The following is a 17,500-nucleotide window of genomic DNA, read 5'->3' on the forward strand; positions in this document are numbered from 1 at the left end:
TTATGGCAAGGCGTTCCATTAGCCAAATACACTAGGTTCCTGTACCATGGCATCACCCCCAAATCATCTGGCATCTGAGCTACGTAGGGGCGTCACTGTAGCAGTACCGTATTGAGAATGATTCTCAACTTACCAACACAAAATATTTTGCTTTCTGTACCACGTTTCTAGATTGACATTTTGTACCTCAGCTATACAAAGATTTTCGTTTCAGTGAGTGTCCATGTTTGTAGATTCCTGTGTCGGTGACAACAGCCATATTTACTGGAAAGTAACTTTCTAAGTCTGTCAAGGGTGTTAAGGAAAATTCCCAGTCTGACCATTCTCAACTCTCTGGCAGTCACACTCCCAAAGCCAGAGGCTTTCACTGCTGGGACCGAAGCCTCTTCGCGGTGGGCGGCTCCGGTGTCTCGACGGGTGCTCCGCTTGACAGCCATGCCTACAGACCCCTCTCTCACACAGTCCGACCAGGTTTCCTTACCGGTTCGAGCCCAGGTCGTCCACAGCAGAGACTCAGATGTCTCGTTCCACGAAGCCATGTATTCCTCTGCAGTAACACAGAAACAGCTCGAGCTGGTACCTCCGAGTAGGGGAGTACACAGGGGACTACTGGGGCTTTATCCACTCACTCTCTCCCCGAGCACACGTCTCGGCTCCTGCGCCCCTCTCTCCCTGTCCATCCACCTCGCCAGCGTCACCGGTCTTCATCTCCTTCGATATCCGACAGGCCGGCAACTCCCTGCTCCTGCTGGGTCTCACCGTGTCCATTCACCCTCGTCGTGGCCTTTCTAATCCCGAAGGTTGGCAATTCATGGCCCCTTGTGTCGCGCTCCCACCCAGAGCTCTATCTGCATTTCAATCCGCGGCTTGCGAGCCCAGCTACAGGGACCAGACTTACTCAACAATGGGTAAGGAACGTAGCGGGGTGTCTGAAGACCCCCTCTATCCCATTTCCTCCTGTATTAAGCCTTGCTGTTTGATCCTTTGCCACCCATTCACCCAATCCCAGTAACAGCCCTCACAGAGCACTGAAGGCACCGGGACGCGCATTGCACGGAACAACCTCTCTGGCCGCTAATCCGCCGCCTCCCGCGGCCGCGCCTGCGCCAGCCCTCCCGCCGCCGCCGGACCGCGCTTGCGCGGGGCTCGCCGAGCCGGGGGTGCCGCGGGCAGCGAGCCTTGCCCTACCCTTGCCCCTGCTCTTGTCCCCGTTCCTGCCCGTGCCCCAGCTCTGCCCTGCCCCGCCCCTCCCGGCACGCCGGCCGTTCGCTCCGCAGCAGCCGCACACCGAGTCAAGGCCGCTGTCGGGAGTTCCACTCCCTTCCCCTCCCCTCCCCTATCCCTGCTCGGGGCCCGACACAGCCCTCTGGGTGCTTCCCGCCGTCGGTTTCCTAGAGGGGTCCGTGCCCTCGTTTCTGTCGCGGAATGAAGAGGATCTTCGGGTTCGGAAGGAAGAGGAAAGGGCAGCCGCCGCCCGGCAGCGCCTCCCTGCCCTGCCCCGCCGGTGCCTACGAGCTCCGGGAGAAGGACCTGGGCAAGCTGCACCGTGCGGCCGCCAGCGGCGACCTGGCCCAGGTGCGGCAGGGACTGAGGAAATACAGCATCGACGGGAGGGACAAGGCGGATCGGTAAGCACGGGAGCCGCGGGGGGGCTCCGGAAGGTGCACCTACAGCAGCCCCCGGGAGCTCCCTGGCGCAGGGCCGGGCCGGCAGCGCTCCTGGGAGGAGCGGGAGAGCGGGCGCCGCAGCCGAGCGCAGCTCTCGGCTGGCTGTGGGAATCGTGCCTGTGTTGCCAGAAACCTCGTGAATTCGGCCGAGCGTCCAATTGTCGCCTTACCCTTTTTGACCCAGCCTCCTCAGTGCCCTCATTCCCGGACTCGTATGCCCTGGCCTAGGGGCGTAGGAGTGGAAGCGAGCTGTCAGGCTGACAAAGGCGGGTTGCAGGAAGAGCCTTCGCGCCCATCGTCCAGCCATGCTTTGAAGTCAAATTGCAAAGTCAAAGTGGGCACCTCTGAAGCTCAGCGTGCACGTTCAGTAGTTGAGGCGAGAGGGATGCATTGCCTCCAGTCAGAGGCACTTAAGCACTGCAATTAGGAAGGACTTGTAATGCAGAATAAACATGGTATTTATTGATGCTGCATGCACAGTTACCGTTTGTGACTGTGATGTGGCAGCCAAAGCCAGTCTGATTTTAGGTGGCAGTTACTTAGTTTACCTTGAGGCTTTGGCTCAGCTGATGAGTACCTTGGATTGGAAGATATGGCCAGTGGCTTAGTGGAAAAGCTGCTTATTCTGACAGGTGCTGTTGTGTGGGTTTTTGAGTCAAGCACAGCAAGAATTTGGCAATTCTGTCTTAAGGAGAAGTCCTGGGCTGCAGCATAGTTCCTAGTGATCCAGCATAACGGAATTGGCTGAAGTTTTGGGGTCCTGTATGTGTCAACCCTTTAATACCTTTTCTGAAAAGGCTGAGTCGAAAGTTTTGTGATATTCTGAAGAGATACTGATTTGGCAGAGTAGCTCAACTTCTTAGGCTGGCTGTCCTGAAGGCTGAACTTGTGCTGGCCAGCTCGCTTATTGCCCTAAAACCTCCTAGATTTATAGAAGCAAGGAAGAGCATGGTAAATATCCACTTTGGTAATGTGGATTATGTGCCTGAGTGTTGGCAATTAGTATTTTTTATGCAGTTGGAGATGGTAGATGCAGTTAAAGGTGAATTGAGTGCATTTTGTGACTTCAGTTGCCTGAGTCGGGGTGCCCAATGGCATTTATGGAATTACTCATCAGATCTTAGCAGGCCCTAGTATGAAATATGGCTAGCTTTTGTTTGTAAGTTCATTCTCTAGACAGCTCTAGACATCCTCTAGAGCAGTTTCCTTCTGTGTGTCAAGCTATTATCAGTAGCACACTGTAAAAAACATAACCCAAACCAATTTTCTCGAGAGATGAGGCAGTGGACGTACTGTAGAGCACTGCAGTGATTTTGGCATGACAATGCTCAGTGCTGAAAAGCTTGCCTGAGAGGGATTCAGTGGACAGAGTATGCCTGTTTGCTTCTGCCCCTGTACACTTTACCAGCTCTGAGGGTTACAGGCCCACCTACTCCCTCTTAGTGTTTGTGGGTGTGATGTGTGAAGGATCATGAGATGCAACTGTGTTTCAGAGCTTCATCACATCCTCCACGGACTGAAAGGCAAGATTGGAAATAGAAGAGAAGAATAGGAAACCTGTGAAGCAATGGCTGAAATGCTGAAATGTGCATTGTTCATGTCAACATCCCAGTTCCGCTCCTTGGTATTTCCAAAAGCAAAATCCTGCACAAGGGACATGGCAAGTCTCATGCCTACAGGCTCCTTCCATAAAGTGGGTCTTGTAGCCAGTAGGACCTCTAAAAAATGTGTTTGGAACAGCAACAATTAGGAGCACACAGACTTTTCAGAGGTGGTCTAAGCAAAGCCTTTAGCCCTGGTGAAAAAGATAGACAAAACTCGGCACAGAGTTTGAAGCACTGCAGTCATGATGCTGGCAAATCATGAATCCTGGGTCAAACTAATCACTAAGAGATTTACTCTGTCAGCTACCTGTCAAAGTGAACTCTAGAGCTTAGTATTGCATATCTTGTAGCTGCTGGGTTGTTGGCTCGGGTTCCTTTAAAAGTGTGTGCCATCAACTTGCTGTTCCCTGGTGGCCTCCTGGTTGAGTTGTTTTGTGGCTGCTCAGACAGCAGTAAATCTCTTCTACCCCATGGGTGATCAGTGTATGACTGCAGCAGCAGGAGGAGCTGAGTCTGAGCAGGATCCCCAGGGGGGTGGCAAAACAGCTTTGGTGTTACTGAAGGTCTTTTATGGAAACAGGCAAATGTGAACACTGATGTTCTCCCAGCCTGTTCCCTAAAGTGGATTTTCTTTGGAGCTCAACAGGCCTTGCTCCAAGCAGAGCCATTCCTTTCCGCTTGGCAGCCTTAGAGGCTTGGTTGGGGAGGGCAGCAATGAGCCCACAGGTTTTCTACAAAATTCCTATTTTTAGAGCTGTTAGGGACTTCAGTTTCCTAGTGCTTGGTAGTAGCATGGCAATTTTTCAAAAATTGGTAGTAGTTGCTTTTAGGAGCTCTTCCTTGATGCTTCAGTTTCTTCCATCTGTAACAAGATATCACAATTCTTGTGTGTTTTTCTTGTCCTCATGCTCTTTGCTATGGAGTCCATCAGTTGCCCTCTAATAAGTAGTATCTGCCTTACAAATTGCTGAGTTCCTGTGTCACCTGCTACTCTATTCATGTACCTCCCCCCCTCTGTTCCCACCCAGCCGGGGTGATGATGTTCCTCTGTCTGTAAGCAAGGTACTAAAACATTTGAAAGGTTAGTTGAGCTTCCATAAGAGGGAGCTACCTACAGCAGTGTGGTTCAAAACAAGTGCAGAGTGAAACTTGTGGTCGTATCCATTTATCAAAGCCTGAAATTATGCCTGTCTGTGCTAATTTAGTTTATTTAATTTTTAGGACACCTCTGCATCTCGCTTGTGCAAGTGGCCATGTGGATGTAGTTACATATCTAGTAGAAAACCGGTGTAAGCTAAATCTTTTTGACAATGATAACAAATCACCACTGATGAAGGTATGTGGATTGTATTATGTTCTTGTAAATGAGGCTTAATGATTATGCCCTAAATTATGTATTTTGCAGGATTTTTTATTTAGATATGTGTAGAAAAATGCATATTGTGATTGGTGTGCAAGGGCATATGTTAGCTACTCTTTAAAGGTGCTCTTATTTCCCAGTATTGGGAAGCTGGGGGAATTGCAATAGAGTGAAAGCTAAATGTTGGAAGTTTTTCCTTTTTTGTGTTTTGTTCCCAGGCAGTACAGTGCCAGCAAGAAAAATGTGTGGCTATTCTACTAGAGCATGGTGCTGACCCAAATCTGGCAGATGCTGATGGCAACACTGCCCTTCACCTGGCTGTCCTATCTCCTAATACCACTGTAGCAGGGCTGTTACTTGAGCATAATGCCAATATTAATGCTCAAAATAAGGTAAGTTTTTTTTATTTGTTGAGGAAGTTCTTTCAAAAAGTTGTATTTTTATTTTTCTTGAAGATTTTTTTTACTTTTGTTTTTAACTGTCTCTGCTCTTTTAGGAGGGATGTACCCCACTTATTCTTGCTGTCTCCGAACGTCATGAGGAGATAATGGAGTTTCTCCTTAAAAAAGGAGCTAATGTGCATGCTCGAGATCAGTGTGAAAGGTGAGGGGTTTTCAAAACTCTGCATGGCTCTTTCTAGTATTCTTTAGGTTCATTGATGAGAGGCATAGGAATGAGCTCTGGAAAAAAAAAATGAGGTAGCCACACAGAAGCTTTTATTTCTGTGGGACTCGTGGAAGTGGGTCATACCTCAGTGGTTTCCTGTCATTCCTCAGCTCTGTCTGTGGTGGCCTTTCTGACAGGAAACTTACCATTAGCTAAGCAGCATTGCCTCAGTTTGAAAACCCATCTCCTGCACAGCAACAGAGTTTGTATGTAGTTGTTGTCTATATGGAAGCTTTGTTTGAAGATCAAACATTTGTTTTGACTCCCTCTCCCATTTTATTGTTTCTCATAATGCTTAATGAAAAATGCTTTATCTTGTTAATTTTAAAGTAATGGAGAGAATACTTCTTTGAGGGCAAACAGGAATAAAAATAATTACACTTTCTGTGTTAAGGAATTGACTTCATATCATATTTTGGATGTTTCAGAACCCCACTTATGACAGCTGCTTCTGGTGGAGAGGTTAATTTGATAAAAGTTCTTCTTCAGTATGGTGCTGATGTTTCCCACAAAGACACTAATGGATGGACAGCTGAGGATTATGCTGTTATTCATGGATATTCTAGGTAAATTTTAAACTTTATTGTTAGAGTAAATTGTCAGTTATCAGTGTGGTTTTTGATCATTTTTGATAGCAGCACCAAGGTTTAATGGTTTGATGAGACCTATATTGAAGCTGTGTTCGGTGATGTCTTCATAGAATCGTTTAGGTTGGAAAAGACCTCTAAGATGATAATCAAGCGAAGACACCAACCTAACACTGCCAAGCCCATCATTAAATCATGTCCCTAAGCACCACATCTACAACGTCTTTTAAATACGTGCAAGGCTGGTGATTCAACAACTTGCTTGGGCAGTCTGTTCCAATGCCTGACAACCTTTCACTGAAGTAATTTTTCCTAATGCCCAATCTAAACCTTCCTTGGCCCAACTTGAGGCTATTTCCTCTTTGTCTTCTGGTGTGTATCATTCCAGTGTCTAATGTTAATTTGGAAGTTGAGGAAAATTTCTACAGAGACTTCTCTGTTTAATTTCAAGTTTTATTGCTAAGCCCACATCTGCCCAATGTAAACTCTAAAAAGTGTCTGTATCTTACAGTTATCCAGAGGTGGAACTTGGCAGACTGAAATACATGTAAGCCCTCTCCCCCTGCCAGCACTGTTGTCCTTACTGGCTTCCACTACCATGACCAACCTTTTGTTTCAGAGGAGATATATCCCTTTTGTTAAAATCTTGAGCAGTTTTACTCCTCTTCTGCATAACTTTGTGCCTGTGGTTGTTTCTACTCTAGAGTGGATAAGTGTGCTTGAAAGCTAAGCTGAAATAAGTGTACCAAGCAGGAGTTAATAACTTTTTAGGTTTGAATATGCATCTGTAGAGTGAACGTGACTGTAGTGAATATTGATGTATGTTACAGTCATGCAGTAAGTGCATATGAGTGTATGAATCTATATGGCTGTGAGTATGTGTGGGATGGATAATAAGTGGCTATAAACTATTAAATGGTATATGCAAGTATGTGTTTATTTTTTACCAAATATATTTCCTCTCTTTCTCTCTGCAGTCTTAGTAAGCAACTGGGAGAATATGCAGACTGGGAAAACACAGTTTCTGCAGGTGGTGCACAGGGCATCGCGGTACCTGGCACTCCGCACCGGGCAGGAGCCGCTGCCTTTATGCTGGGTGCACCTGCTGTGGACAGAGGAGGTAGGATCCTTAACTGTGGAGTAGCTCACTATGGCCTTTCCTGTGGGGGGTTTGTATTGTTAATGCTTACTGTGTTCACCATTGATTTTAGTGGCAGCAGCAGGTGGAGCAGCACAAATTTTCTGAATGTGCTTATTTGTTGCTTAGTTGGACGTGCTTCTTCAGGCTGTGAAAGCATTTGATTTGCATGCTGTGTGTCCAGTTCTTAAGGTTGTTGCCTTCTGTCTGAACGATTACCCATCTATGTAAGTTCTGCTTGAGAGAGGAGAAGAAAGGCAATAGGAAAGAAAATAGGCAGAAGTGTTTTTGTTTTTCAGGTATGTACAGTTTAGCCAAAGATGGCCATTCAGATTGTGAAAATCCAATTACAAAAGCAGTAGCTTCATCCCGAATAGTTGTTCCTCTTCCTGTAGCTGGGAGGCAACAGAGGAATTAGGAGAAAGATACATGTCTTACTGATTTTCATAGAGCTTATGTGTTTTTGTTTTAATATTAGTAGTTCCATCTGCACTAAGGTCCTTTTAGCAAGTCACCCTATTTTTCAGCATCACTTACAGTTGTTTCTGTGTAGGTGCTGTCAAGACATATTTAGGAAAAATTACATTGTAGAAGTAACTTTGTTAGCAGTAGCATTGCATTGTCTATGTACGCTACATTGTCTTGGACAAAGTTTAATTTACAATAAAAATAAAGCTTTTCTTCCACTTTCAATAATTTTATGAAATAGTATTTTTTAAAAAACCCTGTTACTTGTGATCCAGAAAAACCATTAAATTGCCTTGTGATCAAAAAATCATTCACTTGTTTAGTGAGTTTGAAAAATCTAGCCTATGCCTATGAGCTCACACAGCCCTAGAGGAATCTTAGAAAATTAATATCATAGTATAAATGAAATAGTTTTTCTTGTACTTTACATCTCAGGCCTTACAAGTGGGAGGTTTTATTCTTTCTGAGTTTTTAAGGGTGTTATCATAGAATTAACTGGGTTGGAAGAGACCTTCGAGATCATCAAGTCCAACCCTTGTTCCAACTCCACTGTGATTACTAGATCATGGCACTCAGTGCCACATCCAGCCTCATCTTAAAGACCTCCAGGGATGGTGAATCCACCACCTCTCTGGGCAGGCCATTCCAATGCCTGATCAATCTCTCTGTAAAGAACTTCTTTCTAATATCCAACCTGACAGAACTTAAGCCCTCTTGTCCTATTGCTGATTGCCTGGGAGGAACTATATGGCAAATGGGCAGAAGACAGTGTTCAAATACTCTTCATTACTCCTTCAAATACAGTTTGTTACTTCTTTTTTAAATATGTCAAGAAATATAAGCAAATTATGGGATACTTTTCCTCTCTGACTTTTCCCAGATAAAGGATTTTAATTTAGAGTCAAACTTTGTTGCTTTGACTTAGGAACAGTTGCTTTGATCTAGTTGGAGATTGGTAAAGTTTTTTGGTAGATTGCAGGAAATAATTTTTCTTTTTGAAAGGTCTTGGTACAGGTAGTAGTGCACTGTCTCTGAGAGATTAGTAGCATATAAGGAACATTTATCGACATTAATTTTGCAGTCTCTGGCTTGTACACACAGAGCACAGGTCAATCCTGCATCAGGAGAGTCCCTTTGACATGCTGCAGTAACAAGTTTAGAAGTCTCTGTTAGAGGAAAAGCTGGAATTATCTTGAGAATACAGAGAAACCCATTTTGGAACTACTGTCTCTTCTTTTGCTCTTCTGTACTATTTTTCTGGGATCATTTTTCAAAATGATATGCAAGTCAGCATATTTAAGGAATTAGCTTTTGCTTATTTGAATATTTACCCTTTCTCTGTCAGAATGTGCACTTTTTTATTAATCACAGATTTGCAAAAATTTCCAAATGAATGGCTCGGCCCTAGCATATGGAGTGACAGATGTTTTAGATTTGAAGTTGGAATTTCTTTTGCAAAAACTAATACTTAGGCAATTTTTCTAGAGGCAACAAGTCAGAGATTTTTTTTAGCTACTACACTCTGTATTAGTGTATTGTTCCTTTTGTGTCTCCCTGAGTCCCCACAGAAACTGTTGGTTTTCCAGCATGGAACTCTTAGAAAAGAAGTAAGTGCCTCAGTGTGATTTGTATCTCCCAAGGTCAGTAAAAGTTGTCCTGTGTCATCTCTTAAGAAAATTGAGAAACAGGGAAGGGATGAGAAACCATTACAGTCATTTCTTAAGTCTTTAAATGTATCTTTTTGATAAGAGTTCTTTTGCTACATTCATTCTGTGTGGTAAAATCAGTATAAGCAGGACTCTGCTTTCAACATTGTGAAAAAAAATGGTTCAGCATGATCAGATCAATGTAAGCAGGACTCCTATCTTCAAAGGTAGGAGGGGTCTGTGTTTGCATCAGACACTAACACAGCTTTTCAGGGGAGCTGAATTAAGGCAACAAGTTCCTGGGTTCCTTTTTTAGCAAGGGATAACAAACATGCTAAAACTGTAACTTGAGTGAGTGTAAAGGACATAATGGCTCAGAGTTGCATGGTGGTATGAGTAGTAGGAGCCAAGATTTCCTTCAGATTTCTCGGTAGTCTATCTCCAGTGTTCAGTTGTTGGCACATACAGGTTTTCGAGTTGCTTTGGGTATGGATTTTTGTGCTATGTATATAAAGCACTCTAGAACCATGAAGGAATTGGGTTGGCAGCCTGTGCTACACAGGGAGTAGTCAAGTTGAGGGAAATACTAAAGTTGTCAGAAGAGTAAATTTCTCACAAATTGTTTCAGTATTTCAAAATATTGAAATATGCATGCCTTACATGGAGCAAGTAAAGAGAACTTCCTGTTAGACACTGTACCTTAAGAGTAGAGTTCTACAGATTGTGATTTCATTTGTTTCCAGCACTTAAAACTGTAGAGTAGGCTGGTAGTCACACTCCCATTGCTGTAGCTGCTTTGATGTACTGCTTATGTTTTCTAAGTTTCTGGGAATTTCAGTTTATTCTGATGTCGTTATTTCGTCTGTCCTTTCCATGCCTTTTCCTAAATGGATATAGGAATGCAACAGTCTCCTAACCAGACATCAAGAACAGGAAAATCAAGGAAAGGTATTTTATGCAGTAGCATTTCAAATATGAAATGTGTTGTACTATATACAAATACACATCTATGATGTTTATTATCCTGGAGGTCCCTATATTGATGGTATTGGTTTTTTAAATTGTATTTGAGAGCAGGCTTTGCGTGATTTTTATTGGTTCGCATGTTTTGCATTGGTTCTTTATTATTGAATTTAACGTTTGCTTTGTGTCATTAGTGGTAATAAATAATTTTATTTTTACATATGTGCTTCTGTTAGTCTGAAAGGGAAATGGATTTCAAATCAAGTAGAAACAATCAATCCCCAGAGACTGCTTTTCTAGATCCCATTTCTACAGTAGTCAGAGTTTGTCTTAAAGCTAGCTCATGAACTTTTCCTCTCTTGCCTTTTAAAGGACAGTGTGGCCTGGTCTTGATCATTGCTTCAAGTTACTATTCATTGAAAACAAAAGTTCAGAAAACTGGCTCAGCTGTTTTGATGAATTATAACTGTACTAATTGAAAATATAACTGAAGTCACTTGTCAAGAGTGATAACTCCACACTGTCTGCCCAGCTCTAAGAAACAGATTTTTATTAAGCTGGGGATGTTAGCAGGTAGATTAAACTGCTGGTACCAATTGAGATAACAGAAAACTGTTACAACTAATTAATATTTTTTAAATATTGCAATAGGAAACATTAAAAAGTAGAGACTGTGTTGGTATTTTAACTGTTAGCTTGTCCTTGCACTGGAGATTTCAGCTTCTAGGTTTTATCTACGTGACATATACACTGTAATTCATTGTCCAAAAGCCCAATGCAGGTCAGGAGATGTACTCATCAAAATTCCCACAGAAGCCCTGTCTTTAAAAAAACAAAATTTGCATACTCATTTGTGGTTTACTGCTAGTAGAGGAGATGTGTTCAGGCATGATATGCCTTTGTTTTCTTTCCCTCGTATGATTCTGCACAAGACCTTGTCATCATACAACTCTTTGGAAGGTCACCAGTCTCTCTTATTTATAAGTGACTTCATTTTGTTATGATAGTTAACAAGAATTAGTTATCAAGAACTTGAGGAAATAGCTGAAATAGCTACTGTGTGGCAGTTGTTTCTCTTTTTCCCTTCTGTTTTGGGAATTGCAGAACTCTTTTATTTCTTCTTAGCTGTTGAGAGGTTTAGCAATCTTCAGTCTGGATTCCTGGAATTCAGGTTTCTTTAGTACATCAGTGATGTGCTAGAGTGCGCTCTCATCAAGTTTGCAAATAGCCTTAAGTTGGGAGGATCAGTAGATACACTTCAGGGCAGTGCTACCATTCAGGGGCACTGTACCCTGGCAGGGTATGGAAATGAACTGTCAGGCCTGTCTTACAAAAGTCAGCAAGGGCAATTGCAAAGGCTGCACATGGAAAGGAAACCCAATTGCTACAAAACATGATGGGACCGCCTAGCTGGAGAGCTGCTTTGCTGAGATAGTCCGGAGGGTCTTGGCAGAATGTGAGCTGAGAATGAGCCGGCAGGATGCCTTGGTAACAGTATCCTGGGTTGTATTAAGAGCAGCATAGCCAAGAGATTGAGGAAAGTGATTATCCACTCCTGCTTGGCTCTTGCTGGATTGTGTCCAGCACCCTGGGTATAATATAAAATCTCTTTTGCCTCAAGTGCAAAATAGATTGATTGGTCTTTCAACAATGAGCAGGTTCAGTGGAAGGCCACCAGCTTTATCAGGGGCAGGAGTATTTGCCCTTTGAAGACAGGCTGAGGAAACCAGGCTATTTTAGCCTAGGGAAGAGGTGACTTAGACAGGGATCTAGCAGCAGCTTCTAGTACATATGAGAAGACAAAGCCAGGTGCTCCCCAGTGACAGGAGGAGAGATGCAAGAGGCATAAATAGAAATGAGTTTCGAATTGGACATGTGAACAGTAAAGACAGGAAAACGGAGACATTGTAGACTCTCCCTCCTTGGAGGTGTTCGAGACCAGACCGGATAAAGCCCTAAACAACCTTACCTGACCTCATAGCTGAGCCTGCTTTGAGAAGGCGGTTGGCTAAGAGACTTCCTCCATGGCCTTGATTTATCCTGTGTGGAAGTAGCTTGGAGCATAGTATAGAATGCCCTGGTTTTGCCCCTTTTGTCTGCTGAACACCCTTTTTGGTGCAGTGTAGAGAACTGCTGGTGATTCTTCCACTTGAGAATAAGCTTTAGATCTTGATTATGCTTTTTAATTTTCTTTTTCAGAATAATCTGTAACTGGATAAAGCAGCAAATAGCATAGTATATAGCATAATGTTATACCTAATACTGCTTAAATTAGTAAAATCTCTGCATGTGATGTGTACTCACGTGTAATGTGAATACTTTGGATGTTCTTTTACCTAATGTCTTGCTAAACCACCACCATTTTGTTCAGTGGTAACTAACATAGCATATTTCTGCTATGCTTTTTCTTTTTTTTTTTTTTTCAAGTTTAGACATGTTTTTTAAACTTTTAGGTATAAGCATCCAAAGGGGATATAGCTATTCTCTGCCCTCCCCTCCCCTCTTCTTTCTTTTCTTTTTAATTCAGTGTGGTTTGAAAAAGCAGTTTTGTTTTGGAAATGCACTCATTCATGCCACCTTGTGTTGAGTTGACTACCTGAAGCATCATTCTATTACGACTTGTAGAGTTGTCCCTATTAAATGTTTATGTGTACGAGTTAATTTTTAATGTGCCCAATCTAATTTCAACTAATGTCAATTAATGTTTGAACAGCAGCAGATGACTTTTCCCAAGGAGACTCAATAAGGTGAGACTTTGAAAGTACCTAACACTTAGCTGAGGAATTATTTGAGAGACATAGTACTCATTTTGCTTTGCTTTTCAAGAACCTCCGAGAAAGAGGGAAGCGATGACAGTTGGCATACCTCTGAGGAAGAGGAACTCGATTTTACCCCCAAGGTATGGTGCATTTACAGAAAAAATGTTCTGAAAAAATAAGGGTCTTGAAGGCAAGTTTTCTTTGGGATTGAAAGACACTCCTGTTCCAGCCAATATTGTTTTCTCTTTAGAAACAATCTCTGCCCTGCCAGCCTTTCTTCTGCTGTGAGTTTTTCCTAAAAGACCTGTAGCTGAGGCAGAGCATGCAGTATTTTTGTACTTTGGAGCAAAAGAGCAGTAGGTGACAAGATAAAAAGCCACATAGTTTTTTATTTGTTCTTGTTCCTTTGAGTCACATTTGCAGACTCTAAAAGTTTTTGAGTTACTATTATAACTATTCTGTTCTTCTCCATAACCTATTCTGTTCTTCTTCAAACATTGTTATTGTTTTGTGTGAATTTGGTGATAGATTCCTAACTGATAAAGAAAAACAACATTTATTTATCAAGATGTACATAAATATCTCCATCACCTAGTTCTCCTTTCCTCCTCAGCAGGTTCCTCAAGAGTGCTTAATGAATGGATGGCTCATATGGGTCATCTTTTTTGTTCTATAAGATGACATTCTGTGCTTGCATGTGATCTCACACTGCATGTTTTACTTCTGTTTCTGAATGCTCGGGTAGTATTTTTTTTATCAGTTACAAGCTCTCACACATTGTTTTTACTAATGGTGTGGAGAATTATCAACTTCTGAGTGGTGTCTGGAGCATCCGTTCTGTTGCGCTGGAATTCTGCAGTCATGAGGAACCACAGTGTGGCAGTTCAACCCACTCTGTAATGCTGGAGATGCAAGCATGTTTAGTTTTAACATGATTTCATTTCCTTGCACTGATTTAAATAGAAATTATGCATTTTTCTGGCATGATTTTGAAATTTAGGGATATTTTGCTAAGTGTACTTGCAGGGACTAATTTATCCATTAAATCTAGGGATCTTAACAGTTACTTGAGTAGTGCACATTTGTAAGTAAGAATGCTGGAACTGCTATCTTGAATATAGCTGACTTCTACTTAAATATTATTAATATAAGAAACAGATTTTTAGAACTAATACGCATGCAAACATAATTTTGGAAGCAGTTTGTAGAAGGGTGCTAGTTCTGTGTGAAATACTCCCTGAATTGCATACAATGAGGAGTGTCTTTGTAGTTAGAAATATAGGATGAAGCCACTACTATCATAAGGACAGTCTGATTATATTTACTGTTTAAGATTTGATGTGAACAGAGGATTTGTTACTGTTACTGTTAAAAAAATTCTTAAATAAATCTTTATTTACAGAAGCTGCAGAAGCCAAACTTGACACTGCTAATGAATGCTTCACAGCACTTCAGGAAAAACAGTAAGCTATTTGGAAAAGGTTGCATGATATACCAATATATAAAAGTAGACTTCCTAAGTAGGCTTTAGAGTTTGGGGTTTTTTATTTGTGCTATAGTAAATGAGAAAAGTAGCATTTTGAAAACACAGCATTTAATAATTTAGAATAAAACAAGTCATTAAAATGAAGATATTCATCTTCTATTAAGCCTTTTTCCCTCATAAAGTCCAACCTCCATCCTGCCCAACCTTACGTGTTTCCAGACATTCCTAGATGGCTCCTCTCCTGTGCACTAATCTGATAACATTGCTCTTTACTTAACTCCTTCTGTTCACATGCATTTTCCCTTTTCTTGTGCTTTAAGATGATGATGATGGTTCTAGAATTGAAAGTCCTAAGTCACCAAAGAAAAGTCTCAAACAGCAAATCCTATCGGATGCAAACCTGAACAAAGGAGGCAGTGAAGAATTGTTTAATCAAGATGTCTCAGCTGCAAGTAACCTGGAGGAAGAAGAATTGGAGGAGGAGGAAGAAGAGGAGGAGGAGGAAGATGATGATGAAAATCACAATGGAGATGATGATGAAGATGATGAGGAGGAAGAGGAGGAGGATGAAGATTTTACTGAAGATGAAGAGGAGGAGGAAGAGCTGGAAGATGAAGAAGCTCAGTCTAGTGAAATACTGGAAGAGGAGCAGGGAGAAAAAACAGAACCTAAAGGTGAAATTAATGGGAAATTAGAGTATTTTAGTAAAGCTAAATATGAAGAGGAAGCTCAGTGTGAAACTGGAGCTGTCTGCATTGATGATAAAATAAGTAAAGAACATGATGAAAAGGGGGAGGAATCTGTTGATACTCCTGTGTCTTTCATAGCTGGGTGTTATGAAAGGTTGCAAGAAAATAAAACATCAGCGTCTCCAAAGATCATGAATAATGAAGTATCTTGCAAGTCAGTACCAAAACAAGCTGTCTTTCAAAATCTAAATAATCTGCAAGATACACAAGAAAGCTGGAACAGGAAAAGCATGATTCAGGAGAAGTTTCCCAGAAATGCTGACTCTTGTTTTGTAAATTCTGAAAGGACAGACTGGAAAAAAGAGATACCTCAGCCTCTCGCAGATAGTTGTGGTCCTAAGGAGAAAAAGTCAAGCTTCAGTGATGACTTTGAAAGTGATAATAATTCTTGGTCAGCAGCAAAAAATCCAGGACTTGAAAGAGAAATACCAAGCTCTGTTATTGTTGATCGTGTGAGTGATGAAGATACTGAAGAAGAGCAATATGAAGGAGCAGGTGGTAAAATTTGTGACTCACTGAAACAAGAAAGCGAAAACTTGCGCTTAAATAGACATGAAGAAAATTTGAGAGCATTTCATTCAAGCACCAAAGTAAGTATATAGAGATGATTCAATTACAGGGGTATTTCCTAAGGGTCATAAGAAACAAATAGTAAACTGGATTTCTGTTAATATGTATTCTTCACATATATGCATCTTTTGATCATCCGTTTTTAATGTTAGATAATGTCTTACTCCTAGCCAAAACAGTTTCTTTGTTATAAGGATATGGTTTTGCAGGCAAAAGAATAGGCAGTAGACTCTCTGGAATTAGTTAGAATTTTCTCAGTTCGATGTACAGTTTTTATCAGTTAAGATTTACTGTTATTTAGGAAAATGCATGGTACGATGGCTGAAAGTGAGAAAACAAAAAGAAATTTGCAGAAGATTGAGAGCAGGAAGCTGGTGATTTTCCTTGGAACAAAGTAGGGGAAGAAAAGGCATATGTTCCAGAATGATGTAACTTAATGAAACTAGAGGTAGACTGACGTGAGGAATTGCTGATGTAGGAACAGCAAAGAATGCTTATTTCTGTTCTTTTCAGCTGCTTTAGTTGATCTCTTTTAGGAAGAATCACCTGAACAGGAAGAAGAAGTTGAGAAGCAGGAGAAGGAAGACACTGGTGAAAAGCTACAAACTACAGTTGCTGAGGATGTGAAAAATTCTGTTTGTAATGATATCTGTGAAGTTCACAATGCTTCAAAAGACAACTCAGGTGAGAGAAATGAGTTAGTACCTACTGATTCCAACTCTTCCTCTACAAATATTAATGCACAGAAAATTAACTAAAATGGTGATTGACTTCTGAGGTAGCAAAATTTTCCCTTCCTTGTGAATTCCATTGGGTACTGGCAGAGAAGGAAAGCAGCTTTCGTTCCTTTTTATTCATTCTTGAAGAACTGAAATTGTAGCACTGTATTCCAAGCAATGCAGTATGAAGTGTGAGGTAAACATATGCAGGTATTCTTCCCAAGAATGCCAAGACAGTGGAAGGATTAAAAAAAAGATGTATTTCAGATGTACAGACCACTTTTTTACAGTGTTGCATGCATTGCCCTCCAGGGGCAAAGGCAATGCCCCACCTCCTCCAAGGCTTTTTGTATCTTGTCTCTCCTCCCTCACCCTCTCTGGCCCAAGGAGACCGTGTACATGTCTGCAAACATGTGTCTCTACATGCTCATTTGTCTGTATGCATTTTACCATAATCGTGTATTTTGGCATGGTGTCAGTAGTCAAGAGTCCAGGCTGGAACCAGCAGTTGTCTCTTCTAGGGTGGGTGCCCTTACTGGTCTCCAGCTCCTTCCCTCTACACTAATGAATCCTGAATCTGTTTTACCTAATGAAGTAGCTTAAAACAGAGAAATAAGATAGAACAATCTGACCAGGAACCTACTGAGACTGAATGTTACAATCATCTCACTAGAGAAGAGGTTTGAATTTTAAGCCCCTGAGATAGAAACGACTTTTGTGTCTTGGGGTTAGTGTTTGAGCTGTGAACCTCTACTCTGTTTTTGAAAGGCAGTTCTTAGGTGTGCAGCTTCTGGGAAGGTGTAGTGTTAACTCTGTCAAGGAAGATCTTTCCTGGTAGTTGTACAAAAGAAACATTGGGTTTTGGTGACTTTAGTGATGTTAGTGTGAGGATAGTTTGGATAGTGTTTCTCCCCTGTACAGTGGAAAGTGATAGTAAATGCCCAGTTCTGGAGCTGTAGGCTGCAGAGGGTTGACCTAAACTCTGTACACAACAGGACTGCAGAATACTGGAGTCTCTTTCTGAATGTTGCTCAAAACGAGTTGGATATTGCCTCTACCTGTGTCAGCTGTTGTACATGGTCATCTTCTGCTGGAAAGGAAGGAAGAGGAACTGGCTA

General features: G+C 41.9%; 1 protein-coding gene across 1 annotated transcript in view; it reads left to right on the plus strand.

Moving 5' to 3' along the window:
* The first annotated feature begins 1,245 nt into the window (after positions 1-1,245).
* The window catches only part of LOC114062352 (ankyrin repeat domain-containing protein 26-like), a 54,875-nt gene continuing 38,620 nt past the window's right edge, over positions 1,246-17,500 (plus strand). The window contains exons 1-13 of the mRNA XM_027893668.1: positions 1,246-1,376; positions 1,407-1,628; positions 4,493-4,607; positions 4,850-5,023; positions 5,128-5,234; positions 5,726-5,863; positions 6,862-7,004; positions 10,034-10,084; positions 12,813-12,846; positions 12,926-12,998; positions 14,261-14,321; positions 14,665-15,683; positions 16,200-16,347. Of these exons, the coding sequence (XP_027749469.1) occupies positions 1,426-1,628; positions 4,493-4,607; positions 4,850-5,023; positions 5,128-5,234; positions 5,726-5,863; positions 6,862-7,004; positions 10,034-10,084; positions 12,813-12,846; positions 12,926-12,998; positions 14,261-14,321; positions 14,665-15,683; positions 16,200-16,347 (2,266 nt within the window). The 5' untranslated portion in view covers positions 1,246-1,376; positions 1,407-1,425. The remainder of the gene's footprint in view (positions 1,377-1,406; positions 1,629-4,492; positions 4,608-4,849; positions 5,024-5,127; positions 5,235-5,725; positions 5,864-6,861; positions 7,005-10,033; positions 10,085-12,812; positions 12,847-12,925; positions 12,999-14,260; positions 14,322-14,664; positions 15,684-16,199; positions 16,348-17,500) is intronic.

This window comes from Empidonax traillii, unplaced genomic scaffold, assembly GCF_003031625.1.
Source record: "Empidonax traillii isolate 1590-97213 ecotype Southwest subspecies unplaced genomic scaffold, ASM303162v1 scaffold401:size1000279, whole genome shotgun sequence".
NCBI lineage: Eukaryota > Metazoa > Chordata > Aves > Passeriformes > Tyrannidae > Empidonax > Empidonax traillii.